Genomic DNA, 13,726 nt, shown 5'->3' on the forward strand with positions numbered 1-13,726 from the left:
CTGTCCCACCACAGTGCTTCTAATTTAATCTAAGTTTCTAAACTATAATAAATTTTATTATATAATATCATATAATATAAACATTAAGCAAAAATAAGAACAGGGGGACGTAGCCTCAAACTGACAGAGGGAAGTTTAGAAGGATTTGGAAGGTATCACTTCACAGAAGGAGTAGTGGACATTTTGAACCAACTTTCAGTGGACATAGTGGGTTAGTAACAACAGTAGCTATGTTTAAATACACTTGAGATAAACACACGTCTATCAAAAATTAAGTAAAAATAATAATAAAAAAATAGTGTCAAAGGGCAGATTCGATGGCTCACTAAGTCTTGTTTGCTGTCAGTTTTCTATGTTTCCATAAACCTGCATGTCCAATTATCTGTCATTTGTATTAGAGAGAATGCAGTGCATTGCATAGAAAAATGTGTTCCCACTGTCTGCAGGGGCCTTACAGATGAATCCGAGATTCTGAAATTCTTGCAACATGGGACATTGGTGGGGCTCCTTCCCGTCCCTCATCCCATCCTGATCCGCAAATACCAGGCTAATTCTGGTACCGCTATGTGGTTCCGCACTTACATGTGGGGAGTTATATATCTGAGGTAAGCTAGCAGGCTACTATCCAATTTCCTCTTACTTATCATTAGCATGCTGAATGAGAACATCATTGGAGTCAGAAGTATCAGCTGGAGATTTAGCATGGTCTTTAAATTCAGTGGTTAGAATCACAGAATACCCTTAACAGTATCATCTAGAACAGGGGTAGTCAACCTTTTTATACCTACCGCCCACTTTTGTATCTGTTAGTAGTAAAATTTTCTCTAACCGCCCACAGTAATGGTGATTTATAAAGTAGGAGACAAAACCCCTACCGCCCACCATGAAAGCTGGAATGCCCACTAGTGGGCGGTAGGGACCAGGTTGACTACCACTGATCTAGAAGGATGCAGTTAATTCACTGGCTGTAATTTGCATTACTTTTGTGCTGCTGATTTATATAGTATACAACATACATTACTCTTTCTTCAAACTCTGTGATTCTAAGGTTTCCAGATTGTACATACGGAATGACATTTCCAGTGGTTGGATTCAAATTGTTTTACTACCGGTTCTGTGGGCGTGGCTTGGTGGGTGTGGCAGGGGAAGGAAGGATACTGTAAAATCTCCAGTCAGAGATGGTATTCGCCGGTTCTCCGAACTACTCAAAATTTCCGCTACCGGTTCTCCAGAACTGGTCAGAACCTGCTGAATACCACCTCTGGACATTTTATTTTTTAATCAACTATTTGATGTTTAATAAAAAAAAGGACCAAACTTTTTTTACTCACTGAAAGTAAGTTGCAATTGGTGCTGTAATGAATTAGGGTCTGAACACTTGAAAAAATAAATAAATAAAAGTAGTGCTCAGTTTACGACCACAGTTAAGCCCAAAGTTTCCATTGCTAAGCAAGACTGTTGTTAAACAAGTATTGCCTCCATTTATGACCTTTCTTGCCACAGTTGTTAAGAGAATCACTGCAGTTATGAAGTTAGTAACACAGTTGTTAAGTGCATCTGGCTTCCCCAGTTGACTTTGCTGGTCAGAAGGCCGCAAACGGTCACATGATCCCAAGACACTATAACCGCCATAAATACATGCTAGTGGCCAAGCAGCTGAATTTTGATCTTGTGACCATGGGGATGCTGCAACAGTTGTAAGTGTGAAAAATGGCCATAAGTCACTTTCTTCAGTGCGGTTGTAGCTTCAAACTGTCACTAAAAGAGTGATTGTAAGTTGAGAACTACCTATGAAAAGCAGGTTTCAAAGTTACTATTAGTGAAAATAAAAAAGGGTAACCGTTTTTCACCAGGCCCTGTAATATTAGACTTAAATGCTGCATTTAAACTGAAAGAGAAATTATACGCTTGTTAATTCCTCTCTCATCTGAGCTAAGGTCTCAGTCCATACTGGAATTTAATTAGAGGATGTTCATTGAAATGCAGAAGTGTGCTATTCAATTAATATGAAACTTGTTCTTAATTTATTTCAGTTGGCTTTCAACCTGAACCTTAGGTTGTTTTGCCATCTTGTTTTTGATTTAATTTACCTTTGTAGTATTTGCTGAAATCAGCGCACAAAATTTAAATTGAAAAACAAAATTGAACTTTAGAATACCATCAGATGTGATTTCTTAGTTAGAAAATCATGTATGGTATCTTTGTTCTCTTCCAACGTAAACATCAACTCCCGTGTAAATTAGATTCAGGTAATGGGAGGATAATATTTACAGTATTAGTTACATGTTGTGGAGTAGGGGTGTGAAACTCGTGGCCCGCAGCCCGGATGTGTAGCACACTGGCCACGCCCACCCCGTTTTAGTGAAGGGGGGGAAAGTCACGATACGTCATGTGATGGCAACGTGATGACATGAGTTTGAAACCCCTGTTGTGGTGGAATATGGAGATAAACTTGAAGAAGGCATGTAAGAACGGTTACATAACCATCTGTATAGCCCTGGAAAGAAAAGAAAGGGTGAGAATAGAATGCTGGATTAAGGTGGGCTTTTTCTGATCCAGGACATTTTTCTTATATTTACATCCAAATAATTCAAAGAAGTGAATATATCCCAACACACTTCCTTCCATTTTCCCCACAACAACCACCCTGTGAGGTGGATTAAGTTGAGAGGGAATGACTGACCCAAAGTCACCCAGCTGGCTTTTATGCCTAAGGCGGAACTAGAACTCATGATCTTGTGCTTTCAAGCCTGGTTACTTTCATGGACATTATACATTTTAAAGAACACATTAGTGCTAAGACTTACAGATTACAAATGATTTTGAAGAATTCATGTAGCCTAAAAATGTCATTAGAAATGGCTGTCTGTTAAAACAGCTCCCTTTTCTGTACCGCTGGGTCTATTGATTTTGCTTGTTTGCACATGTAGAAAAGTGCTGGAAACATACTGGTTTTCCTAGTCCCACCCTGAAGTTTATGTTATGCACAAGGGAATGAATATCTGTTTCTCTTTAGGAATGTGGATCCACCTATCTGGTATGACACGGATGTAAAGCTGTTTGAAATTCAGCGCGTTTGAGGAACGGAACTTGCCTCCGGTTGAGTAGAAACACTGGAAACAAGGATCTTGCTGTGCGCTTGTTTCATCACAGCTCTTTCTTCATTTCACTGCCTCGTGCATGTTCCAGAGGACAATCACAGCCATTTCCGTTCCGTTTTTAAAATTCAGTAGCCCTTCCTAACTTTGCCCCCACCCCCCAAAAAAAGGTGTGATGGAAAGTTGTTGAAGGAATGGTCATTGCTATAAGAATCATACTGAAAACCAAACAAGAGTTTAATCAAACCTTCCCTGTGCTTTTTCTGGTGCAATTTTGAATCTGACTAGCGAGAGGAACCATCTTTTCCCTCCCTGGTCAGACTCTGCCTTTATGTAGAAAGACTGTGAATGTAAAGAATTAGAAAGTGGACCAGTGAAGGAAGCTCAACTGCAAGAAGTAGCTTTGTGGTTCTTTTCCAAAGAATGTAGGCTCTCAGCCCTTTTTCCAATCCTCTGTTCCCAGGCCCACCCCGCCAACTGTTTTATTGCATCGTATGAGGGACAAAAAGGAGTTTCCTTTAGGAAGTGACTGTTGACCCAACAGTCTACTTATTTATGTTACTTCAGGGAAACAGATTGGTTTTGTTCACTCTCCCCTGTCAATGAAAATGTGCTTAATTTCTTTGTCCTGATGTTGTTACAGAACATTCAAATTCCGTTTTTGTTTGTTTTCCTAACCTTGTAGGAACTCCTTTTAAGTATGGATATGTATCTTAAATATATTTCACATTTAAAAATTGCTATTTATTGCAAGAATTGTTTCTGGGAAAAATATTATTGGACATCTTGAGAGATGAGGAAACGGCTTGGGCACATGCTATTTTCAGGGATTTAAAAATTATTGTGTGGGATTTTTTTAAATGTATTGAAACGAGCAGTCAGACTGCTGGAATGGAGTTTTATTCTCTAAAAAGTCACATAGTGTGGCTTGTATTCTAAGTTGATTAATTAAACTATAATTGATGTAAAGTAAAACAAATTCTCCTGCTTATAAAGTTTCAGCAAGGCTTTGCAGGATCCAGTAGCATCATATTAATATAAGTGTGTTTTGCTCAACACTAAGGATGGCAAGTATGTTATCTCCTTCTTGCCAGTTTTTATTTGAGCCCTAGCCAGAAAATCTGAAATATGAGAGGCTGTTTTGACATAGCCCTTTTTATAAAAACTTGTCTTTTTTCATACCTGACGTTAAAACAAATATTGTCACCTTGTGGCATAGGAAAGTGCAACTTAAGCTTGTAAAATTAATTCTAAATACAGTTTTTTTTTCTGCTCAAGAAATTTTTTTCAGGTTTTTTTATTACAATAAAGTGAGCAAATTGTAGGTTCAGTTGGAGATTAGACTGGATAAATAAGAAGATCATTGTTATTCCTTTTTGACATTTCTCCCTTTGACATTTATCATTTCATGTCCTCCTCGTTAACAAAAACCTGCTATTTAATTCTTATTACATGCCTATAGAAAGATTATATTTTCCTGCCCACTTAAGGTTCTGATGAATTGCACCATATTTCTATCTCACTACAGAGTAAAGATTCTTGTAAGTAAACACTCATCCATGTCTTTCACCTATATACACAAACACTCTCATATATGTATGTATGCACATTTCTGTGATGCTCCGACATTTTATTGTATATTAATGTGTAGGGATTTTTTGTGAATTTATCTTGACTTTTTCTTTCTTTAGAATGGCATCTCTGCTCTTTGTTCCCTGAAGAATCAAAATTGCACTATAAACTATTTACTTTGCATATGGAGATAAAATTATCTTAAATGCTGTAGCTGGCTTTATCTATATCACAAGAGGTTTATTAGCTTATTTGTGTTACTGTTTGATTTATGATGCTGTGGCATTCTTTGCAACATGTACCTTTCCATTAAAGGCATGGCTGCAGAGGAGCTCTTGGATCGATATTTTACTGTTCAGTATCTGAAAGAACATTGGTGTGGCACATTTTACACTAGCACATTTGCTGGCGAGAAGGGGATAGGTGGACTGTACCTCAGATTTTAGATGACTTTGTAGAATTAAAATGTACAAAATAAACATACCTTCGAAGCAACATGAAATTTAAGGAAATTAGCATTAATTTGCCAGCTGTTGTGACTGAGGAATGTCAGACTTCTTTTTTTTTTCCAGAATTCGAAAGATATATTTAGATTCTGGGTAACCAGTTGGTCTGAGGGCCATGGTTCATGCATCTGCTCCAGACTGCACTAATCTTTACTGCCAGAGCTCTAAACTTTTCCCTGCTTTTTCCTCAAAAACCACCAACTTTCAGTAAGTTACTTTGATACGACCTTGGGTTTCAACCTGTGAAGAATGGGACAATTTTTTAAGAAGGCTAATTTACTAAATTCTTATATCCTCTGGTGACTTTAATTGACGCAGAACAGAATAAAAGTAGCCAAAATGAAAAATTCCAATGGCTAAGAATGTTTGTTCTTTGGGGTTTGGACTAGGTTCCTCTTTGGAGCAGAAGTTTTCTGAATGAAACCTGAATTCTTGCAGCCTATTTTGACTTGGTTTTCTGAAGTTAGAGTTGTGAGAAAGCCAAGCCCTCAACTCTATCTCAGTAATTCTTAAGTGATTTATTTTACAGGAGAGCAATAAAATAAGAAATGTTTACACTTCCACCTGTTACCCTTTATCAAAGAGAAAGGTTTAGTTATTACTAAAAGGTAGATTGATCACAAAGCTTGGATCAGTTTTAATTCCTTATATAATCAAACATGTATAATAACTTACAGGCGGTTCTTCAATGCAGTCTTTTTTTTTTTTTTTGTATCCTGAACTCTGGGCAAAACAACTAGAACATGTGTAATAAACTTAGGAAATTTAGCTACTTATCATTTTTAAGAGACTGGAAGCTTTTCAGAATTCCCCACTGTTCTGCTTTTGCGTTTTTCAATAATTAGTAGTTCTGATCAGATCCTGAACTTGATATTTTACTCTGCTTTAATATATTTATTCCTGTTCCAGTTTTTTTTTATTATTTAGATATTTGGTGTGCAAGATAAATAATGAAAACAGGACTATGTCTGATCTATCTTAACTTAAAATTTGTATGATCCTGGTCTAACAAGGCAGCCTTGGAAGAAGCAATCATTTTATCATGGTGTGTGGGGATCATCTGAGAAAGGCTGTCCAGTGCAGGGTACAATTATCCAAGTGTAGATGAGTCTGCTGGCATGGTGTAGTATCCTGAACGAAGTTGCTTGTTGATTTATAAGAAGAGGTCCTTGTCCTTTTCCACACTTTTTATCATTTAATCAAAAATCAAATTATTAAATTTGAATTGTTCCAAAGTATATCAGCATTCTGAGACATTTTATTATCTGCTTAATATCAAAATTATGTTTCAGTCTTTCTAAATATTACATTTTCTCTTTTGTGCTTTATTTCCTCCATTGATGCAAAATATAAGACCGATTGTCACAAACGTATCTAGAATGGCCTTGTATTGTCACATACGCATGACGGATACAATCTTCTGTGTTTTGATTATAGATGTAAATAGATGCCACCCCTGGGATGTTTTCATGCCGCTTCAAAAGGCATTGATAGAAATGTCCTTCACTTAAAAGTGGTCCATTTCTCAGACTCTTCTCAATGATTCAGCCACATCCAAGGATTGATGCAGTCATACAAAGTTACCGTTTCACCCAAGGGATTGCCATGCTGAACATAGTTTACCTCTCGTTCAAACTTGACATTAGCCTTATATTCTTAAGGTTAATAATTGTTCAGCATCACTGTAATTAGGTTTTCTAAGTAATGTGTACAGAACAAGTCAATCCTATTAAGAGCTATTATGGAGAAATGACCTTTCAGTGATTAATGGACTACTTACTGAAAAGATCAGATTATTCTTTCTGATTAAAATATTATTCAAAATGATATCACAAATTTCTCGAATGTGAAATTTTCATAATTTTACTCATTTTATTACTGGTCGTAAAATTGCACTTTTCGTAATTGCATTTCTAGCAGAATAAAAACAGCAATATGAGAAAACTTAGATTTGCTTCAGGCAGAGCGATACACCTCCAGGAGATCTCCAACGGAATGCATTCTGTAGAACACACCCAACGGAAGCCCAAAGTTGACAATGGCAAACCAGGTGGAGTAGCCATAAAATGACTTCTCTATTCCATTCTCAAACTCTGGATGTGCTCCAAATGATGGCATAATCCACAGCTGGAAAGGAGACATAAAAGTAGAGCAGGATCAGGTACTCTGATTGGTGGGATGTGGGTATGTGCATTTACTATAAAAACACCATGGTAATTTCATCTTAATTTTTGGTAATATTTTCTTGTTTCCCCATTTCCAATGAGTGAAAATCTTCACAACCTTGGTTTTTGTACTACACAAAGAAAATCTGAACAAGTTTTTATTCATTTGTTTTCACTCTGCAATTTCCATGTCTAATCCACGATTCAGGCATTCCCCTTAGCAATTTTCCTGTTCCTCATACTTTTGTTCTGTGTCTTTAGTCATTTTTGTTGCCTCAGAAAATCCATTATGGAGAGAAAGTTAGAAATCCTGCATAATTTAAACTGATAATGCCAGAAGTCTTTCGCAGTCTTTCTGTGCTAGGTTATTTTTTATCTCAATTTTTTTTAAAAATCGTCATTTGATTTTTTGGGTGGATGCTGATCCCACACTTTATATTAGGGTCTAGTCATTTGTCCATTGTTGACAATAGCACTTGAAAATGTGACAGGATTAGAAAGTTAAGAGTTCTCCAAATATTTTGGATTAAATTTTTTAACCAAACTTGGTCACAATGCCTTTGGTCAAGAGATTTCAATAGAATAGTAATTCAAAACACCTGGAGGGTACTTAGTAGGACATCTCTAGTACCTTGTATACAGTAGGCTATACTTTCAATTATTATGTTATTTATATTAGTACTTACGATGATATTGCACATGATCAGGAAGCTGGAGATCTCCTTCAGAGCTCTTCTTTTCCAGTTCAGATGCCTGTAGGCCTTGATGTAAGTCCACGAAACTCTCTGATTTTCCTGTCTTGTCTCTAGGTTATCCATGTTTGGGGAGCTGCCTTCACATTTCTCTCTCTCACTTTTGCCTGTCTCCTCATTGGCAGGGGATGGGGCAGGCTCTTCACAGAGATGAGATAGAACCCTATCTTCATTAGGCAGAATTTGGGTGGAGGGAGGCCCTTGGGTGGAATGTGCAGCAAGTTGGGAGTCCTCACTCATCAGGAGTGGTTGCCTGTGAAGCCCCTCAATGATGAAGATATTCTGGGAAATGTATTGAATGATGAGGCTTATTGAATAGGCTAAAATGATACTGTTCAACATGCTTATTGGATGGCTGGCCACAATGGCTACAATGGAAAAATATGAGATGGCAATTTGGCCTAAGGCTGTTCCCATGAGCAGGATGACATCAAGGCTTCTGGTTGGATTTTTCAGAGTATCCAGCTCTCTCTCTTCTAAGGCATGGATAACAGTTCCAACCAAAGCCCCCACAGTCATTACAGGCAATAAACAAATGTAGTAGGAATAATAAAGTATGAATGACATACGACTAGGGAAAGAACTGGTAACTTGAATCTGATAGATCATGAAAATGCAAATACCTATAATTATTGCAGCGATACCAAGCAAAGGTCCCCAAATGATGCCATGGAGTTTGAATCTAGGCTGGGTTCCAGAGGTGTGGTTCTGAGTTATGCGCCGGCCCACATTCCTCCACATGACATAGAGCATGGAGCAACAGATCAAACAATATTCTGTGTTGAAGGGGTATAACAAAATATATCCTTTTTGGAAGATCTTGCAGATGGTCGCGTTTGAGTCCTTGCAGGAATACGTCATATTACCTGGGCAAGGTAGGGAAAATGAAGGATTATACTGAAGGTTTAATATGTTAACATCTAGGCTGAACAAGAAATTTTCTCAGACATCGGTGCTACTACCACAGAAGACAGAAGAGTATATCCTTGGCAATGATTATGAATTTTGTTTCAACCAACAAGTGAACGTTGTCTTCTGTCTGTTGAGTAGTGAAATGCTGAACATGAAGGTCCAGCATACACCAGGTAATCCATTGATTTATCATGCTACCAATTTGAATCAGTATCAGGAAGCTTTAGATTATTATTTTTTTCTACATACTAATGGCTGGATTTATTATGCATTCATGTTCAAAAGAGGTGGAACTTCTATCTCAATTCTTCATCTTCCTGATTTGGGCTCTCTCTCCCCCCCTCCCTCCACTCTCTCACACGCACGTAATTAGCCACAAAAAGGTTAGCCTGCTTAAACTTGATGTGTCTAGATAACATGCATCACTAAGGAAAAGACCAGGATTATATCAACCATAGAAAGAGCCCCTTATGCGAAAACCAACCCATATTGTGACTTAAAACATAAAGACAGTTATTGAAATATGTGGGATGGAATTCTTTGCTCTAGGATACTTATGGGAAGAAAATGTCAAATTCATTGGAGTTAATTTAAAACAGAAAATGACCCTTGCCTTCATCTTTTTGCAGAGACTGGTTAAAGTCTGATTCAATTTGTCTGTGAACTGTATCATTGGTCACTGCTAAAAACCATAGCAGGAGATTAGTGGCCAAGGTCAGCATTAGCCCACACCTGTCAAAAAAGGAAAACACTCTCTTTAAATAATCTTCGCCATTGATCTTTATGAAACAAGTCATGTTGCACTGTTTTACAGAACATTCTCTTTTTCCAGAACACTTTGTGCAGTGTGAAAATCAGCACATCAGTAATTGAATTGGAGACTTCCAAATGACAGCAGTATAAGAATTAAGGAACTGAGTTAGTATGAAAACCAGATAGAGCAAAAAATGATTCTTTGTGTTACTATAGATTTCCATTGCTTTGCATCATTTTTGATGTGGGGCTGTTGCTAATTTTCTGTCCTTTATCAAGATTACTGGGGGGGGGGGTAGTTACAAGGTAACACATAATTCTTATACCTATTGGAACTGAAAGTGTCATTCTAACTTTTTTATGAAATCTGACATAAGCCAAATATGTGTAGATCTGTGTTTTTCAAACTTGGAAACTTTTTAAGATGTACAGACTTCACTTCCCAGAATTCAACAGCCAGCATGGGAATTCTGGGAGCTGAAGTCCACACATCTTAAACTAGTCAAGTCTGAAAAACACTGCTTTCGATTTTCTTCTTTTGCCATTCATACTCGTACCTCAGTAGAACACACGAATTAAAACAGAAAAGAGATGTCTTTTTAGCTTGAACACTGCCCTTCAAAAATTTTTCCATAACACAAAGTCTTAAATCTTTATATTCTTTCCAATGCAGCAAAATGTTGGGAAGAAATTATGTAAAGGGATCCAGGGACTCTGCCATCAGAATCTGAAAACTGAATAGTTTGGAGCCAATTTTTCCACGAGGGAGAAGGGGCAAAAATAAAACTGAATATGAATTAGATCAGGCCAGGGACTAAGGAGATTAAAACCCAGGGAAGAAAAATCCCCCCTCACTATCTGCTCCATTCTAAGACCCCTTCCCTCTGCCTTGTGACCCAGAGTGGAACTGCTCTTGAGGGATGGCAAAAAAATTCCATAAACCTGGCACAGACAAACACATAAACCCACACTGATTCTTCTTATCAAGATTACCTGCAGTTCTCAGGTGTGACTCCGTATTAAAAGGCCAATTTTTAGAATGGGATGGTATTTTTTTTAAGTAAAACTGTAATTTCTGTTTCATCTGTAATTTTCTCTTATGTAATTTTGAGATTTTTTAATCAATTTTATATCTATGTTACATTTATTTAGTCCTTTCATTCATTTAAGGTAAATTGTCAGGATAGAATAGAAGCATCCTGAAGACGATAACAGAACTGAACATTGGAAACTGGTTTTGCAATATATATATTTTTTTTCAGAAAATTTGTATAAATACAGATAAAATATATTTTTATTAGTCGCTGCAAAAAATAACAAGGCATTGCTTCCATCTGCTCAAAAGCAGTGTGTTTTTTGCTGTTTCCATTTTCCTACCTGGTGAGGTTGTGCTGAACCTGGATACAGTCTTTCGCATGACACCATATAAAGTAGGTCTAAAAGCAATGCAGAGAGTAAACTTGGGTGTAAAACATGGAAACACATCTATACAACAACTTATACAGTGGTTTGTAAGGGAAAGGGTTCAGTGTCTTACATGCTTGGTCAAGAAAAAACATTGCAGAGATGAAAAGTTATTTCTCAGTCTGCTACAACCATGGCTGAAGCAATAAGATACTTCTCATGTTCTCCATTTGTTCTCCAAAGAGCTTATGAGGCCAGAGCTACAACACTCAAGAGTTGTACTGGTTACTCTGATTATTAAAAAATATGCTTTATACCCTTTGTCTCCAACTTATCCTAACTTCTCCTCCTCTCCATGTCTATTGAGCATCTTTCTTAGAGTAGCAGGAGGCAAAAGGACCAAGGAAGCAATGCCTGAGGGGCTGCCCTTTTCCTTCTTGGAAAATATGTTCTGGAAGCATAAATGAAAGCATTGCAATCTCATGGGAAGCTAGTTACTGGCAATGCTAGCATATGCTCTATACACATAGTAGCTATTAGGCTCAGTTAATCTCTGAATTAGTTTGCTGTTTGGAGTAGATGCCTTTTCCCCAATGGCTGTCCCTTCTGTACATACTATTTAAGAATCTATAGTAAAGGTGGTCTATTACCTGAATGCAGATGAAGAGTATTTCTATGGATGGGAACAAGATTTCCATTTGCGATTTGCTCTGAATATGGACAATGTCATACCCAATCAGGAAACTAGGCAAGGCAACACTGCATGCTCCGAACAATATTAAAGACCCTATATAGACATACAAGACGCCCCCCCAAAGGTTTTGTTAACAAAGAACTAGTTATATATATCAATATTTACATGCGCAGAGAGTGCAGCATATTTAGAAAGTGAAGTAGATCAAATAAAGCAAATTAATTTTTCAGTTTTTCCAGAGTCTGCAGTATCTATACAAAAAGTGATGTACACCATGCTTCTGTGTCATCAGATACCTTTCTGGTAGTGTTTGGAGGCCATAAAGGGTAGCCTTCATTGAAAAGATTGCCTGAATGTTTACAAATAATCAGTTACAGTATTATGAAAAAAATATAGGTCCGCAATATTTACCTCTAATCCAAATAGCCCCTGCATGGGCATCCTGATACAAGATGGCAGATGGTTTCCTTCTAGTGAACAATACATAATATGTTATCCAGATCAAGGATAGGATCTTGAGGATGCATAGGAAAATCGAGACATCTCTCATTGTAATGGCTACTTTGTTGAAAATCATACTACATATGAATGCACTGCCAAGAAACACTACATTCATGGCTAGAAGTCCGGAGAAGAGCCGCCCAGTTTTCTGGGCCTGCTTGTCACAGTGTAACAATGAAGAGCAATTTTGGTGGAGCCATGACTTCTCATAATGGATCTTCCATGACTCTGGTTGTGTAGTCACCGATTCATTTCCAGCTTCTTGAAGTTGGTGTTCCTCCCCCATTATCTTTTTGCTGTCCATCACAATTCCTTGATTAACTGCTGCTGGATTTTTTTTAAATCTATGGTATTAAACAAAGTTAAGATTACTGAAGACTTAGGTGTAGGTCCTGAATACTCAACATGGCATCTGTGGACCTCTCTTGCTACTGATGAGGTTCCTTGTGTCATCAATTTTTGGGGAGGTGGGATATATGTAAATTTGTTTAATTAAAACAAATAGGTGTTTCATTGAAAAGATGGCATTGTATCTACATAGTTGGCTAGCTAGATAATAAATAAATACATACTGAACATTTTAATAATTCCTGGTGTAATATCTTGATCTATTCTCCAATGAGGATCATTTCTGTCTTTTGCTGCAGAAGCAGCATTGAATCAGTATGAATCATTTGAATCATTTCATGTGGTCTCTGATGTTGTCTCATTAGAGGAGACAGTTCTGCCTTCCAGGTCCTTTTTTCTGCTACCACAACATTTTTACATAAAAAGGGCCGGATACAAAACAGATGCCATGTCAATAGTAGTTTGGCATGGAAAGGAGGAATGCAAACATGGAGAACACAAACATTCTAATATTTTTTTTAAGACGGGGAAGAGATGTGTGTTATAGGGAGAAAACCAAGAGGGAATAGTAAAGTTGAAGTGGTTGAAACAATACTGATTGATCACGGAATGTTTTGAACTGGAATTGGAAGGGTGGGGGGGGGGGTGAGAAGGAATTAGACAGACCGGTTAATTGGAAGGCAGCAGTCTGAGAGAAAATCGACATGATAGGGAGGTGAACCCCAGAGCTCTGCTTAGAGTTCTATGCCCACCTGTCTAGAAAACACATACAGGTAAGGTGAAGTGGTAGACAGCACTCCAACATGTCAAGTTGTAGAGCAACAGCACTAATTTGTTTCCAAGTAAGGTGGTGTTTTGTAGAAACAAGCTATGAACCTCAAGGGAGTTCAAAACCTGTTTGCAAATTTCCTAAAGTGCCCACACTGAGACAGGATTAGGAAGTCACTGTCACGGTCATTGTGATCAAAAAGCTCCCACCCCCCCCCCGGAACAACAACTTGAATTACTCATATATGTGTGA

The 13,726-nt window shown here is 37.6% G+C and overlaps 2 protein-coding genes across 2 annotated transcripts in view; one reads left to right on the top strand and one right to left on the bottom strand.

Moving 5' to 3' along the window:
- Window positions 1-6,414, top strand: part of HID1 (HID1 domain containing) — a 52,003-nt gene extending 45,589 nt beyond the window's left edge. Inside the window, exons 18-19 of the mRNA XM_026667413.2 lie at window positions 447-605; window positions 3,017-6,414. Of these exons, the coding sequence (XP_026523198.1) occupies window positions 447-605; window positions 3,017-3,080 (223 nt within the window). The 3' untranslated portion in view covers window positions 3,081-6,414. The remainder of the gene's footprint in view (window positions 1-446; window positions 606-3,016) is intronic.
- A 218-nt stretch (window positions 6,415-6,632) lies between these two features.
- Window positions 6,633-12,661, bottom strand: OTOP3 (otopetrin 3). Its single transcript, XM_026667414.2, has 6 exons — window positions 12,268-12,661; window positions 11,813-11,949; window positions 11,136-11,194; window positions 9,619-9,737; window positions 8,028-8,959; window positions 6,633-7,303 (listed from the first exon to the last, which is right to left on the bottom strand). Exons 1-6 carry the CDS (start codon window positions 12,659-12,661, stop codon window positions 7,133-7,135), a joined length of 1,812 nt encoding a protein of 603 aa, XP_026523199.1. The 3' UTR covers window positions 6,633-7,132.
- Between the last annotated feature and the right edge of the window lie 1,065 nt (window positions 12,662-13,726).

This window comes from Notechis scutatus, chromosome 2 (assembly GCF_049901735.1).
Source record: "Notechis scutatus isolate UNSWTSFEM ecotype Mainland chromosome 2, rNotScu1.2, whole genome shotgun sequence".
In the NCBI taxonomy this organism is placed as follows: domain Eukaryota; kingdom Metazoa; phylum Chordata; class Lepidosauria; order Squamata; family Elapidae; genus Notechis; species Notechis scutatus.